The 15,198-nt window shown below is 36.7% G+C and overlaps 2 protein-coding genes across 17 annotated transcripts in view; one reads left to right on the top strand and one right to left on the bottom strand.

Annotated features, from left to right (window-relative positions):
* Window positions 1-449: 449 nt before the first annotated feature.
* LOC117606821 (organic cation transporter protein) lies at window positions 450-11,801 on the top strand. 9 transcript variants are annotated; one of them, XM_034329771.2, is made up of 5 exons: window positions 450-559; window positions 2,055-2,392; window positions 2,920-3,324; window positions 3,560-3,759; window positions 4,595-11,801. In XM_034329771.2, exon 5 carries the CDS (start codon window positions 4,918-4,920, stop codon window positions 6,601-6,603), a length of 1,686 nt encoding a protein of 561 aa, XP_034185662.1. In that variant the 5' UTR covers window positions 450-559; window positions 2,055-2,392; window positions 2,920-3,324; window positions 3,560-3,759; window positions 4,595-4,917; the 3' UTR covers window positions 6,604-11,801. The 9 variants fall into 9 exon arrangements, with proteins under 9 accessions (XP_034185662.1, XP_034185659.1, XP_034185661.1 ...); XM_034329768.2 differs by lacking the exon at window positions 3,560-3,759 and having other exon boundaries at window positions 3,142-3,324; XM_034329770.2 differs by lacking the exon at window positions 3,560-3,759 and having other exon boundaries at window positions 3,125-3,324.
* Vha100-2 (V-type ATPase subunit a family protein Vha100-2) overlaps window positions 10,607-15,198 on the bottom strand; it is a 21,288-nt gene continuing 16,696 nt past the window's right edge. For 4 of the 8 annotated variants that reach the window (XM_034329762.2, XM_034329764.2, XM_034329761.2 and 1 more), the window contains exons 7-16: window positions 14,835-14,849; window positions 14,493-14,531; window positions 13,894-14,070; window positions 13,559-13,771; window positions 13,283-13,496; window positions 12,607-13,030; window positions 12,382-12,509; window positions 12,064-12,293; window positions 11,404-11,801; window positions 10,607-11,329 (exon numbers count right to left, since the gene is read on the bottom strand). In XM_034329762.2, coding sequence (XP_034185653.1) covers window positions 11,233-11,329; window positions 11,404-11,801; window positions 12,064-12,293; window positions 12,382-12,509; window positions 12,607-13,030; window positions 13,283-13,496; window positions 13,559-13,771; window positions 13,894-14,070; window positions 14,493-14,531; window positions 14,835-14,849 — 1,935 coding nt within the window. In that variant the 3' untranslated portion in view covers window positions 10,607-11,232. The remainder of the gene's footprint in view (window positions 11,330-11,403; window positions 11,802-12,063; window positions 12,294-12,381; window positions 12,510-12,606; window positions 13,031-13,282; window positions 13,497-13,558; window positions 13,772-13,893; window positions 14,071-14,492; window positions 14,532-14,834; window positions 14,850-15,198) is intronic. The other 4 variants (XM_034329766.2, XM_034329767.2, XM_034329765.2 and 1 more) reach the window with 3 other exon arrangements.

Genomic DNA, 15,198 nt, shown 5'->3' with positions numbered 1-15,198 from the left:
TCCAGCTCAAAGATGGTGCATTTTCTATTACCTGTTTCAAGAAATTGAATGTAGGGCGCCCTTGGGCGCCCGTTGCCCCGGGCAGTAGCCCAACGTCGCCCCATCTGCCCCCAAAGACTGTACTGTCTTCAGCAATACCATGTACCTTCGAGAAATTTAATTAACCTGAAAATGACTCCATAAATGAATGAGAATCCCAATAATTATCAAAAGTCTCAATTAGATATAAATTTAAGTTCGAATTTAAATTTTGACTATGGAGGGTACACCATCTTGATCTTTAATTTTTTATTAGCAAACCACACTTCCATAGTCTAGAAAATTTGATGACACATGATCGATCGTAAGCCTTGAACGACAAAGTTTTAGGGCATCCGTGTATTTTTATTCGACCCCGCCATTTCTTGGTTAGCTTTTACCAATAAGAAGTACCCGACTCGATCACCAGAGCGCTTCGGGAACTCGGATTGCGCTGGCAGACGGATACCGCACTTTCGGCTGCCAATCATTCTACTCTGCAACTTGCATCATTTTTCACTTTAAAATCATTGCAACCTAGGTAAGTTTACATTTTTGCAATTTTTTCAATCGAAACAACTTATACACTATTTTTAATCGTACGAATAAAAAAGAACTTAATTTGCATCATTCCTTCATTGTTTTATAATAAACAAATGAACCTCCATTTAATAACTGCAACAAATATGGTAATTAATTTAAAAGAAACACTTAAATAATTTATAAACACAAAATAGACCTATTGTGAAGAAGTTTTTTAAGATTCCTTTGAAGTGATTAACAAATTTCTTCGGTGGTTTGGTGATTTTTTAATATTCCTTCGGTTCGATTCGACGATACTAAGCAGACGTCGATGCAAGAGCAGTGTGGAAATCCATTTAAGTATATTGGATCAGCTTAGAGGCTGAACGTGAGTCCACGGGAGGTCCCCCTTAAAAACTCCAATATTCCTCTAGATCGGTTTTTTCCACGACAACAAGTTCTTTACTGTTGAATTAATTAGGATTTCTAATTTTTAATTAGAAGAAGGTCTGAATGTCTCATATTTCTAAAAATTTCACCCTGTCGCATATTTTATGAAGCCTTGTTAATTTTATATTTTCAAAAAATATTCTCCACCAAATCGTTTCTCATGGGGCTTTTACTATCAAATTGGACTGGTAACATCCTAGAATAACCAGGAACTTTGAAACGCCAGCTGCTTCTAGAGGGCTCGGCTCTGTTCGTCAATGCTCGGATACTTTCGTTACATTAGCGTAGTCAATTCCAAGTTTATTCATATCAATACTATTATTATTATCATTATTTTTACGTAAACTGTAGAAAGATAAGATAGAATTTATCTGTTCGGGTAATTGAAGTTCTACTACACCTCAATTCCGTGTTTCCGCGATCGCTATGCACCTGCAAAGACCTTTTTGCATTAATCGACACAATTCGAAGTTGTCCTATCCCCTTTTACAGACGCTTCCTGCTCCGCAACTATCCTGGAATGTCGATACACGGTTCGTCTTACGGTTCTTGCGAAATTACCCAGCACGACGACGTAATAATCGTTCCATTTCCTGGACAACCTCACGCGAATGCAGGAGAATCTTTCTGTACAGGCTGTCTCTAAAGATGTGCAGATAAAACTGAAAATTCTTCACGATAAATAAAACCAAATAGCCTTCTACCATTTTCCAATCTGAGCCTTCGTTTCTGAGATATAAATGATGGAAGATAAGGTTCATGATTTTTTGGACACCCCTTGTGTTAATAGCCATAAACTCAAAAATATACAATTCAATTAAGAATTCATAAATTATTCTCAAAATTAAATTATTTTATAAGTGAAGGCACAGGTGGTGTAGGAAAATGTTTGCAAAGGTATAGTGTATAGTGGGGGCGGAGATATAGCGCGATCGAAAATTAAAATGGAATTAAATTACCTATTATACTTCTACTCTTCTATAAAAATTGTATTAAGTTTTATCTAAAAACTTATCGATATCTAAAAGGTCGTAAATCAACAATTTTCTTAACTTGCAACATAGTTGTACCTTATGCAAACAACAGTATCTCCAAAGTGATCGGAAGACAGCGGACCAATTACCACGTGTACCAAGTGTACACGTCTCCTAACGGTATGCTCCAGTTTATCTGGTACACAGTATACCAGTCGTAAGACGCTTGTCGATGAACGAGCATGCATCCCGCGTCTCTAGATGATGCACCTTCGCGTTTTCATCAATTAATTACGAAGATAGAATTGGGAGCACAGCTCGCAATTGGACAAAGGGCCTTGACTACGAGCTTAAAAAACTGACGACGCTGCTCGTCGTTTAATTGACTTTGTGTCGGCTTTGTTCCTGGATGCACTCTGCTCGGACTTGTAAGTTTATTTTTTGATTTCCTATCAATTTTTGGAAGTTTCAAAAACGCTTCAATTTCAACACGCTTGATCCCTGTTATTAAAATATAAATAATTGTCATTTTAATACAATTTAAAATTGTAATTAAGTAATTTTAATTACTTCTTCAGCTGTCATTTTTAATCTTTCGTCTGATAAGAGATGAATCCACGATCCCTGCTTGGGGAGGGTGTGAAATATGTTAAATATTAACAAGTATATTTGCAAATCCTTCTTTGCAAGATTTAAGACTTGTTTACAATTTATTTTCATCCAAAGTAATCAAATTCACATAAATTATTTATGTATTTAAAAAGAAAAAACAATTTACACTATCTCTGAATAAATTATTAATTTTTCTTTAAATAACCTGATAAAAATATGTTAGCAATAGTATTATGAAATTAATTTTTTTTTTTAATTTCTTAATTTTGAGGGCGATCGCACCCATTGCTCTTTTTATGGATCCGCTACTGTGCCTAAAATAACTAATTTATCTTAAATCCAGATGACCCGAAATGTATCTAAAAATCACGAGACTGGAGTCACGTGTATGGCCTTCTCATAAGAAAGGCCACACATTAGTGTGATTTTATGTACGCAAAGAATAATAAACAGAGATAATTTATACACGATAAAAGAATGATTATACGTGACTTCAGCTCATTTAGTTTCCACTTCTACCACGCGAGTTCATTGGCATTGATCGTTAGTTTCACTGCCTCATAAGGAACATGACCATCGTCGGACACTGATTCCTCCGCGCGACGGCGGATCGAAAGGAAGATTGAGTGAAAGCAAGGGAACGAGGCGTTTATATGTGCGCGGGAACCACCTGTCGCACCGCGTGACCTATTTGAAAAAGCGCGGACTATTCAAAAATATTATTTGGAACTTGCGATTACCATTACAGGTATGAAAATATTTAACATAATTTTTTACACGCTTCAATCATTTTTTTTTTTATTAATTTCATTTCTATTCTGCAATAAATAATCAGGTAAAATTAATTTAAATTATTAAATATTTTTATACTGACTAAATATAAATTGGAACTTGAAAATTATCCTGACCTATTCTAAGTAAAAATTTATTTAAAACTTGGTGGAATAAATTTTTACTAGTTTCCGTGATCGATTAAATCTCAGAAATTTCCGGCTTGGAAAGCAACGGCAAGGAAACTGATAATCACAGTGCAAATTTTCCGGGTGCAACGGAAGGTCGACCATCGTATATCATGAAATACTTCAAATAGATAATATCGTTACGCTTGAACTCTTATGACATTCGCCCTATCAACGTTTATCTGTTGAAATAGACTATCTATTGGAACTCTTTCAAAACTAAGGTAACCAAGTTGGAGCAATGATGGCATTGGATATTGATGATAAATCATTCAAACTTGTCGAGATAACATCATGGTATCAAGTGTGAAATCTTCAAAATTTAGTTCATGGAAAATATATAAACGGTAGCAAAGAATAACAACAATCACCACTTAAATTATACGTCATTATGGTAAAAAGGATTAAATTTTATAGTGTGGAAATATTAATCTAGGCCACTGTCTGTATAGCATCGCGATAGAATAAAATTGTTTGCTACTTGATTTACAAATGACTATACATCCTGAATGACTGTACACAACGATAACGTATCGCATTTTACCATATGGTAGAAGTTTATAGAGCCAGTGAGAACGTTAGTTAAATGCATCTGTCAGTATTCACTTTCACATTTCGATTGCCTGAAGGCCGTATTAATAAAATTAGTTTTCATCTACCTTAGCGATTTAAAGTTTCACTCGTAAGTGGCTATATTCGTTGAGTGTAATAAATACTTTAATTAACACCCCGATGATCTCATATATGGTGGAACTAATGGCCCTGATAAATTTGGAAAGAGATCATGGATAAAATTACATTTGAGAACTTTGATAATATACGCCACAAAATTTTCGAATTGTATAACTTTCATTTTGCCATGTCAAAACGTAAATAATGAAAAAGTTAAAAAATTAGAAAAATGGAAATTTAAGAAATCAGAAAGCTAGAAAATTATAAATTAATATTAGATAATAGGGAAAGTAAGAAATTAAATTAAAAAAGTAATAAAATTCCACCAAACCATTAAATTACAGATGAAACACATAATGTCTGATAAATACCTACTTTTCTTTTCAGACTATATGTCCCGAGTAATAACGTCAACAGAAGTCTAGCAAAAACCGCAAAGATATCAAACGACCAAGGACGAGAATAAATTTAAAAAAAGATAAAAAATCGAGTGCAACGCATTCTCTAGCCACAAAGACATTACCAGTCGCTATCCGTCTTAGCAGTTCACCGTGGGCATTGGAACAGGCTGCTGTGCACGTCCACGCTCGGTACAGCCACTGATAAATTAGCGAAACTCCACTGGAAATGACTTTTACACGTTAGAAGAGAAACTGTAGTTGGCATACGAAGAGTACGAATCGGTAACCGCGGCAGCAAGTCAAACAAACATGGCGAGTGTTGACAGAAATCTGGAGGAGCTGATGTCTCATCTGGGTGAATTCGGTAAATACCAGTGTTGGCAGTTCTCTCTGCACATCATCGGTGCCCTGACGGCAGGTTTGCATATGCTGACCTTGTTGACCGTCGCCGCAGTGCCTCCCTACGAGTGCAACATCCCAGAATCCACCTTCCCAAACATCACAGACCCCAATACCAACGTATCCTTAACAGAACTTCCCCGAGCGATCGACTCGTGCCATTACTTGGACACCGAAAATGTCATCAAAGACTGCGAATCGTGGACATACGACACCCGGTACTTCCAGTCATCTCGTGGGATGGAATGGAACTTCGTGTGCTCCCAAAGATGGATGGGCGCAGTGGCACAGTCTACCTACATGTTCGGTGTGTTCTTCGGCGCGGTGACACTGGGCAGTCTGGCGGATAAGCATGGCAGAAAGATAATCTTTTACGTGTCATCCGTGGCCCAACTGGTCTTGGGAGTATCAGTGGCCCTGATCAACAACTACTACTTCTTCCTGGTCATAAGGTTCCTCTACGGGATCTTCGGTTCAGCGGGGGCCTACATAACAGGTTTCGTCCTGACCATGGAGCTGGTGGGCGCGTCGAAGAGGACCGTCTGCGGAGTGATGTTCCAGCTGGCCTTCGCTACCGGCTTCATGCTAGTAGCCGTCTGGGGTGCCGTCATCAAGGACAGAATGTGGCTTCAGATAGTGTACGGACTGCACAGCGCGCTGCTGATAGGCCACTGGTGGCTGATGGACGAGTCTCCCAGATGGCTCTGGGCGCAAGGGCGCATCAGCGAAGCCCTGGTAATCATCCGGAAAGGACTGAGGATGAACGGGAATAATGTGGAGATTGATACAGAGAAACTGATCAGCGAAGGGAAAATGCGCAACACGGAGCAGGAGGACCGTTCATATGGGGCGATTGATCTTTTTAAGACCCCAAATCTCAGGAAGAAGACATTGAACGTCTGTCTGAACTGGTTCGCCAACTCCATAGTGTATTATGGATTGTCTTTGAACTCAGGTAACTTGGTGGGCAATCCATTTCTGATGCTATTCCTGAACGGTCTGGTCGAGCTGCCTGCTTATATTCTGATCTGCCTGGTGATGGACCGTACTGGCAGAAGGTGTCTGGTGAGTACCTTCATGCTGATCGGCGGTGTGTGCTGCATCCTTGCCTCCACTATACCCACCGGCACGGACATTTCTTCCGCTGCCATCGTGACCATGGTTTTAGTCGGGAAAGCCTGCATAGCTGTCTCCTTCGCAGTCATCTACAACTACACCGCTGAACTGTTCCCCACAGTGGTCAGGAACACAGCCCTCGGTATCGGGTCGATGTGCGCCCGTCTCAGTGGTTCGCTGACCCCACTGATAATGCTGCTAGACTCCTTCAATCCCAAAGTTCCCGCAGTTTTGTTCGGCTTCGTCGCTTTGGTGTCCGGTTTCCTATCTCTTTACCTGCCAGAAACGGTGAACCAAGCCATGCCAGAGAGCATCGAGGACGGGGAGAATTTCGGCAAACACGATACTTGCTTCACCACGTGTATGGGGACGAGAAGGAAAAGCAGTTCTAGTTATGAAGTTACTATGGACCAGTTGGGCGATAAAGATGAAAAGGAAAAGCTGAATCAAACGGAAAGTGCAAAAGAGAGTCCACGTTAATTTGAAGGAGGAAAATACCTTAAATGCAAATTCTGCCACTTTTAATCGTGGTATGACTGCCATTATGATACTGTGGATTTTTGGTTGGGTACGTTGTATGCTTGCTAAGGTTAACCTAACAATCATTCGGAATCTTGCCACCAGATGATGTTACCACGTTGACTGCCATAATGAAAAATGGCGGATGTGATCACATACAGCTGATACAGGGTCAATTTTTGCAATTTGTTGTACTATATTTCTATTTAAATATTAAAAATAGTTAGAAGTTCATTACTTTTCTACTTCAACTATTTTTCATGTAAATATGACAGTCAACGTGTTAAATGTTGTTTAGATTTTATATTTAATTTGGTTTGTGCTCATTTGTTCTTTCTATGGAATTATTTGGAAAGACTGACTCCATTCCAAAATATATTTACTATCAGACTCAATTATTTGCTGCACTAATAGTTTTATTAAATACATAGAAAAATGAAAGTATTTGAACTGAAGTGCTTTAAATTGAGAAACAACGAACTGTTCGAAAACGAATTTTCGAAATGGAAGGAGAACATTTTTTCTATATAACTTAGTGCACAATAAATTAGACATGTTAGTAAATTAAGGATTAAAAGTTAACCACTGTGCCTTAATGAACAAAATGATTTGCTAACCAATGCACTTGACTCATGCCACAATGTTTATAATCTACAAATATCTACAAATTGAAAATATTGCAGATATTAATAATTATTTGTTGCATAGATTATTAACAAATAATTAAATAAATGCGTTGCTAACAATTATATTATTAATTTTAACTATTGATTATTTATTTATAATAAAATATACTTAATTATTCGATAAAGTTAATGTTACAAAACATTATAGTGTGCTTAAAAAGTAAAAATTGATAAACTTCACTGTTTTGCAAATCTTAAGTCTCGTTTTTAAAAAATAAGAAATTAAAGTGTGTGTGTGTGTGTGTGTGTGTCAGTCATTAATGAAATTTTAATAATGAAATAATTGTTTAAAAAAATTTTATATCACTAAAATATAAAAATGGCACTTTGATCGATCGATCATTTTCAAATAATATTTTCATCAATTTTCAATATTTCAATAAAATGTACATACTTATAAAATGATTTTCCATAACGAAGTGTCAAAGTGTATAAAAGAAAACATTATTCAATTCTGTAAATAGAAACTACAACCGCACAATATCACTCATGATATAACATTTTTCTTAAAAATAAGAAATAGAAGTACTTTATATTAAATCTTGCATAATAAATAATCGGACACAGATTATGTACTAAACACACTGTGTACTAAAGGAAAAGTATTTATCTCGTTAATGTTACTAATAAATGTTATCAATAATGAACAGAAATCATTTACTTCATGATTCTTCCTCTTAAAAATAATCAAAGATGGTTTTAATTTTTTAGGTTCAAAGTGTTGTAACTCCGTAAAAAAACTTATCCTGTCACTTTCTATTCCCACTTGAAATGCAGAGTTAAGCAATGTGATGCTTGAATATTAATGCCAGCCACTGTGGCTATCCATCAGTGCATTGAATAGTACCGCAACATAATGTCATTTAATCCGGCAGAAATTAATCTAACAATTAAGATACCGTTAGAACGACACCTTATGTAAGCACAGGTCAACGCGTTTCAACTTTACGTGCCAGTTGCTAATATGATATGTCGTGGCAAACTGATGTGCGTCATGTTTAATTACCGTAGGAAGTTAAAACCCCGAGTAACTGCATCGTAATTGCAAATTACTTTCGTATAATGTACATGGTGTCCTTGAATCAACCAAAACGAACTGAAAATTTTATTTTCGGATCAACATCAAAGCTGTTCCAAAATACACAAATCCCTCCATATTTATCAACAAAATCTGCAATTAATAGAAACTTGTAAAAACAGCATCCGACAAATGTCAGAATGTAGTAAGATTAAAGTTGAACTGTCAACTTTCACTTGGTCCATTAACCCATTGCGACCGAATGCTGTACGAATCTACGCTCTATAAAACAAACCGTACATCTACCCTCTCAGTCATACGAATTTTACAGTTTCAGCATCCCTGGTGATTTTGAAAAAATCCCCTCAGGATGAATTTTGTCGAAACAATGCTATCCGAAAGGGTGCCACTGTGACGGTAGTTATTCAAGAAAATGTTGATTAAAAGAGAAAGAAAATATCAAATGGGTAGGTTAAGTGTCTTTTCCTATTTATCTGACCGTGTCTGTCACGAGATTCATCTCGTGGCAAACTGTGGCGCTCGGGGGCATCGTTTGACCAGGGCTGCATCAATGCTCCCGGCGTGTCTCGAGATTACTCGCGTGCACATGCGTCACTGTATACGTGTGTATCTACTTACCTGGGGAGGTGAACGTATTGGCCCTCGAGGGAGGGACGAGGTAGGGAGGAGGCGCGCGCGAACACCGCACACGAGCGTGCCACATCGACTAAACCCTACCCGCCGATTGAGCGCGGAAAATCGTTGCAGAAGCGCGCGCAACTCCTCATCCCGCTCGAGGGAAAAGCACCGTGGAGAATTAGACAATGGTCAACCCTTCGGCTGTGAAAGGCGCACATACAGCCTTCTGATTTTTTCATCACACGAAAATAATAGAAAAATTTATAAAAATATTTTCGTCAGCTGGAAGAGCATGGGAATAACAGTACACACCTGATTAGGATCATAGCAAATGCATCTTAGGGTCAGAAGGACAGTTTCTTGTAGGGCGTATATATTCATTAATTAGCTTAGGAATAGAACGAGTGGATTGGTTGGTGAATTTAATATCTACAGCAGACCTGTACAACTAAATGCCTTTCGGGCATTCATTTTATGATTATGTTGCCTGGCTTATGACGTCGCAACTAATGATCATTGCTCAAAGGTGTACCAATGGATAACAGCAACTTTCCATTGTCCAAAAGACGTCAGTTGTGCATGCCTGATTTACAATATTGGTAAAATATATTCGTATGTATATTTGAATCACTCTCTTTTTCAACATACATCTCTAACGACGTCTCTTTCTACTCACTGAAGAATGAATACCTTTTGCAATCACTCTTATAATAGCAACAATTTGTACTTTGATAACGTATCCTTCTCCAGATTTCATATTCCTTGATTGTAATGGCGTACAATATTGTGCACATATTGTATGATTGTTGTCGTATCAGTTGAAGATATTCTGACAATGATCAGTGGAATGAATATAATGTGCACCAATCTCGTCGTATGTTTATAATTGACCCAAGATATTGTAAATTCATCTGATCTAGATGAAAGACTAAATTTTGCGAAACTTCTGATTTTGTTTTTTGTCTGTTCGATTATATCACTCATCGTAAGATACTTTGTATTTTTTGTAATTAATATTATTTGCTTTTGAAAATAAATAATCAATATCTGCTTCAAATATTGTCTTTTCTCCTAAAATTTAATCGGCACTGCCTAATCCAATTTTTCCATAACAATTTGTGGAAACAGTAGTTGAACATTAACAATAAAATTATATAATATTACTCATCTAACAAGTAATGGTAATTAGTTTCGTATTCCAAGGCCGCCGAGATGAAGACAAGGTGGTGTATAAAAATCTCAATAATAAAAATTGTAATTTAGAATAATATCAATAAATTGTGGTAAAACTTATATTTGTGGTTTCTATTTGCGATGAACTATTTTCAAGTTTCAATCATTATAAAAAGTTAATTAAAATATTTCATACCATCAAAATTACAAACTGGCTACTAAAATGTATTAAGTTATTCATAAAGCAACTCTTATATTTATAGTTTTTTATACTATTATAATATGTACAAAGTCCTTTTTCATTCATGATATATTTCTATGAAGGCACATTAATCCACGTGTACAACCGCGCGAATAGATGCCTTCTGATGGTTAGATGCCCACTTATGCTTTGGTTTCGGTAAAGTTCGGCTCCTTTCGGTAATTTGGCCACGCCTACTGCCTTCGCAAATAAGAAATAAGAATGAATCTCATGACGTTTATTGAGACATCTATGCTCGCAACTGTACACAAATACTATTTTACTTTTTATAATATTTTGATTTAGTTTATTAATAAGAAAATCTTATTCATAAACATGTTTTATTGTAACATTATATATGTATTTATACTTTAATTTTTTGTTTCTAAAGTTGAAGGAGGACAAATATTTCTCTCGGCGGCCATATTGGACCCCATACGATACTTTCCTTGATTGTTTCTTTCATTGCCTGCGTATTTACGTATATTAATATTTTACAACTTATACTAAATGTATTGCAAGTAATGCAACTTCGAAAGCAGCAATGGACAATAAATCTTAAAGATTGTAGGATACTTTCGTTTTTGTATGAAACATAACCAATAAAAAGCCTATCTTAAATATGAACTTCCATAAGACATACACTGAATACTGTTGTCTCGCGATAGATGGCATTCTTTACTGAACGAAGTCGCATTCGAAGAAGATATTTTGTAAAAATTTCTTAAGATATATTTCTTGATATATCTCGTTTAAAATTGGTTAGAAACTGAAAATAAGTTTCTGCACGTAACATAACAGACGTATCTATAATAAGGCCTCTGATGAGCTAATTATTCTTCAAGATCTTCGGTATCCAGGATATTCTTGAAGCAAAATGGCTGAAAAGCATAACCCTGACCATCATAGAACTTACTCATAAACTCCACCCTGGAAGAAAACGAGTTTTCCTACTAAATCTAATTTTTGGTAGAAATAAAATTATTTATCATTTGTTTGCCTACCAATGAAGTCGTAGGGTATGAAGAAAAGCTGAAAGCCCTTCCATCATCACAAGAATGGCGAGTGTGAAAAAGGCCCAAGCTGCGAAGGATACGAACAACAATCCACTGTATACATAGCTGCCATCTTTGGCACCTAAACCGGCGCGTAACACCATAGTCCATAGTACTTCAGACAGCTGACCATGGGCCAGCGACAAGGCCCATAAACGTAGATAGGAGGCAGTGTGGGATATCGTCGAAAGAACGTATTCTATGGTGTGAATAGCTTGATGGATCATTATTTCACCGAATGATTCATTCTCTTGATCATGATTACCGGCGGCCTCAGGGTTTGAGGGGCCATCGGTTTGCAACCCTTCGGTTTGCAGTTCGATGTCCTGGGAGGTGGATCCATTACTCTACCAGAGAAAAAAATATCCCTATAAGTGTTTTAGGTTAGGCTCTCCCTGGATTTCCCTAAGTTCTCCCAAGACTAAAGTTAAATGATAGGTGGCTCCAACCCTACACAGACTCTTAACCAACAGAAGCCTACATTGCACCCAACTGTACATGCAATATTGTATATCTAACGTTATTACATAAGAATTATTGATAAAAGTCCTGTGTCAAACACTATTTCATCAGTTAGTAAAGCATGTTAGTACAGGCTTGTCTTCTTACCCAAACTCTGTCTGCCTTCTTTTTATTCTTGGTACACAGGTAATAGACTGGTCTTCCAAAGAGCATCACAGGAATGCACAATGCTGCGAGCGCAACGCACACCTGCTGTAATATTTGCTGACCAGGGAACATGTACTCTGGACAACCTGGTATAACCGTGTGTCCCATCAGTATCATGTTAATAAAGGTGATTAGAACCGATGGTGCACATCCAGGACTGTATACTACATCTGTGTATAACATAAAAAAATATAGTCTGAAGTAGACTATTAACACAGTCAAGAAGAATTGATCTATCATGGGAAATATGATACGTACCCGTTGATGAAGCGTCATATAAGATCCATTTAACGAACATCAACAACACCAGATAAAAGAATAATAAAATAAGAAAGAGCAGTTGTGGCAAGAATTCGAGAAACAGGCTCGAGTACTTCTTGAAATTTCTGCAAAAATACAACGTAACAAGAAGTTGATGACATAGAAGTACCATTTCATGACAGAAAAATATCACAAAATGGCGTTTATGGAAAAGAAGCTTACAAGATATTAACGATGCTCACGCAGACACCAAAAATCATATGCACAACACCAAAGATGATGGAGAGCTTCATTTTATAGGAATTAAGAAATATGATCTTGTTCTCGGCGAGCATCCAAACTGGATCCAGTCCCATTGGATATGGTACCTGTGCATAAGCATCGGTGCCCGGATTCAACTGAAGGACATTATTTTCCATGATCGTAGACTTGTTGTATCTAATGGACCAACTAGATCCAAATATGTTAAACGACTTTGAGAATAAGTCGTTGTAGATGATGCCAGTGTAAATGGAAAACAGACCCATGAGGAGGATAATATAACGGCCAGCAAAGAATATATTCCAAATTTCGGACGTGGATTTTTGAGCCATTAGCTTCTTCTCCAGTATGATCATGTATAGAGCAAACAGGGTCATTATTAAACCTGCATAAAAAACATTATGTTATTATACATTTATAACTTTGATGCAGCGTTTTTAACATTTGGTGGGTCGCCATTAATCCAGTGACCACAGGTGGCAGCACTGGAGGCGTCCCAAAAGTGACATGATTGATCTTAAATTCTGATTATCTCAAAAATGAAACATTTCATTGCAAAATGATACAGGACTTTTAATTTTATTTTTCCCTGAACTACCAATTCTATACAATAGCATAAATATTTAAGGTTAGTTACCATGACCACAATCGCCAAACATGATGCTAAATAAGAAAGGAAACGTGATGATGGTATAAAGTGCTGGATTAGCTTCACGGTATGATGCCACTCCATAGGCGTCAATCAAGTTTTGGAAACCTCTGGTGAACTTGTTGGTCCTGTTAAACGTCGGAGGATTCTCATCAGTGTAGATTACGTTAAGGAAGGATGGTATGGAACTACCACAGAGACGCTGAAGAAGAATATTTCTATGAGTATTTATGTATCTTTGAGACCTGTGTTCACTTAACTAACCGATCCTTCGGTGAGGCAATTCCGGACAATTCCAAGGTCCGCCACAGGTACCCAGCATTCTCCTATCAGACACTTCTTCGAAACGTCCATATTGAACAGATTCATTGTATGGTATATTGCTTTCATTTTTCGGACCATAATCATCCAGTTAGGCAGCTCCTTGGCTACATTGTGTAGCACACGTTGACGATGATCGTGAGTTTGATTGAGAACCTGTCAAAGGGTCAATTTTTACTGCCTCCACACATTCAGTAATTTTAGCAAAAATGAAGCATTTATGACATCTTATGACGCCACTCGGTCGTCAAGCTTAGTCGTCAGAGCAGAATTCTTACCAAATTTAAATCTTCTAATCTGGTACGAACACCCTTCACCATATCCACTCTCTCAGCATGGCTATGAGGACAAGGGTACAAAGACGCATGGAATCCGCTGCAAACTTTCTTGATGCGACTCTTCAACTGTTCACCTTGGAAGAACGCGACGAAGGCAGTTTTATACATCTTGTTACCCTGAAACAATTGTCGCGCGCAAAACTTGTACGCATCTAACTACAAGGTGTAAAAATGATGAGGGACAAATCAGGATTAGTCTACCAACTAATCCATTGAGACCCACACCCGAGGCATACTTCACTTGGGCTTGAACATGAAAACAAGTCACACTGTTCGTGGCTTTTAGTTGCAAAGCAGTTGAACATTTTTAATAATATTTTATTTGATAAACAAAAAATGCGTGGCTATTAATCAGAGAATATAAAAAGAGTGGGTTCTAATTTGTCATTAAGCTGTGGAGTATTCATTTCATCAAAATCAAAATGGGATCGTTGAAAACTAATGATTAATGAATGATTATTTTCTAGAAAAATAAGCTTGGTTTTATGTTTGCATTTTTTAATGAACACTTGGAAATTGATTTAAAGTATCTCAGTTACCGAGTGACGAGAGTAACGTTGCTCTCCAGCTGTAACGCTCTGAAAAGAAATGAGATCTCAATGGGTTAATTGAAGATATTAAAGCTACTCACAAAGAAGCTTTTGCTACTAAAGATTTATAAATGATTACTTTTTCTCGGGTGATGTCAAAATGAGAAAATTGAAAATTGAAAAATTTACAGTGTGTGACAATTTCCAGGAGACTACTTTAAAAATCATTTTGTCAGATTATAAAAATGATACTGACACGATGATCAAATAAATGAAACGAAAATAAGCAACAAGATATGTTTTAATGATCGAAGTCTACTTTAGAATATTTGAATATTATTAATGACATACCATTACGTTTTCCGACTGCAAAATATTAAAATATCATCTCAATGATAATTTTATTATACACGTCTGATAAATTAATTATTGATCATATTATAATAAACTTTGAAACTGAATGTTGCCCATTATACACTTAACTCTTGGACGGCGGACCATGGAGAGAGCCCCAATTAATGCAATTTTGTATATCATTTTTTTTTCATTTTCTAAATTTTATACTGTTACTTTAAAAATTATTTTTCCAATAGATGAATGTAGATTAAAACCCTTGTATACATTTTGTAAGTTTGGGTCACGATTGACCCAGGCTCCGCTGTTCAAGTGTTAATTTTTATTTCAATTTTTTTAATTCTCTATCAACCTTATTATC

The sequence above is a fragment of the Osmia lignaria genome, chromosome 8 (assembly GCF_051020975.1).
Source record: "Osmia lignaria lignaria isolate PbOS001 chromosome 8, iyOsmLign1, whole genome shotgun sequence".
Lineage (NCBI taxonomy): Eukaryota > Metazoa > Arthropoda > Insecta > Hymenoptera > Megachilidae > Osmia > Osmia lignaria.
This window is presented reverse-complemented; position numbering and strand designations above follow the sequence as displayed.

Bases quoted from the DNA above. Each gene is read 5' to 3' on its own strand.
- LOC117606821 (XM_076689553.1), top strand. From the start codon at position 4,918: ATGGCGAGTGTTGACAGAAATCTGGAGGAGCTGATGTCTCATCTGGGT.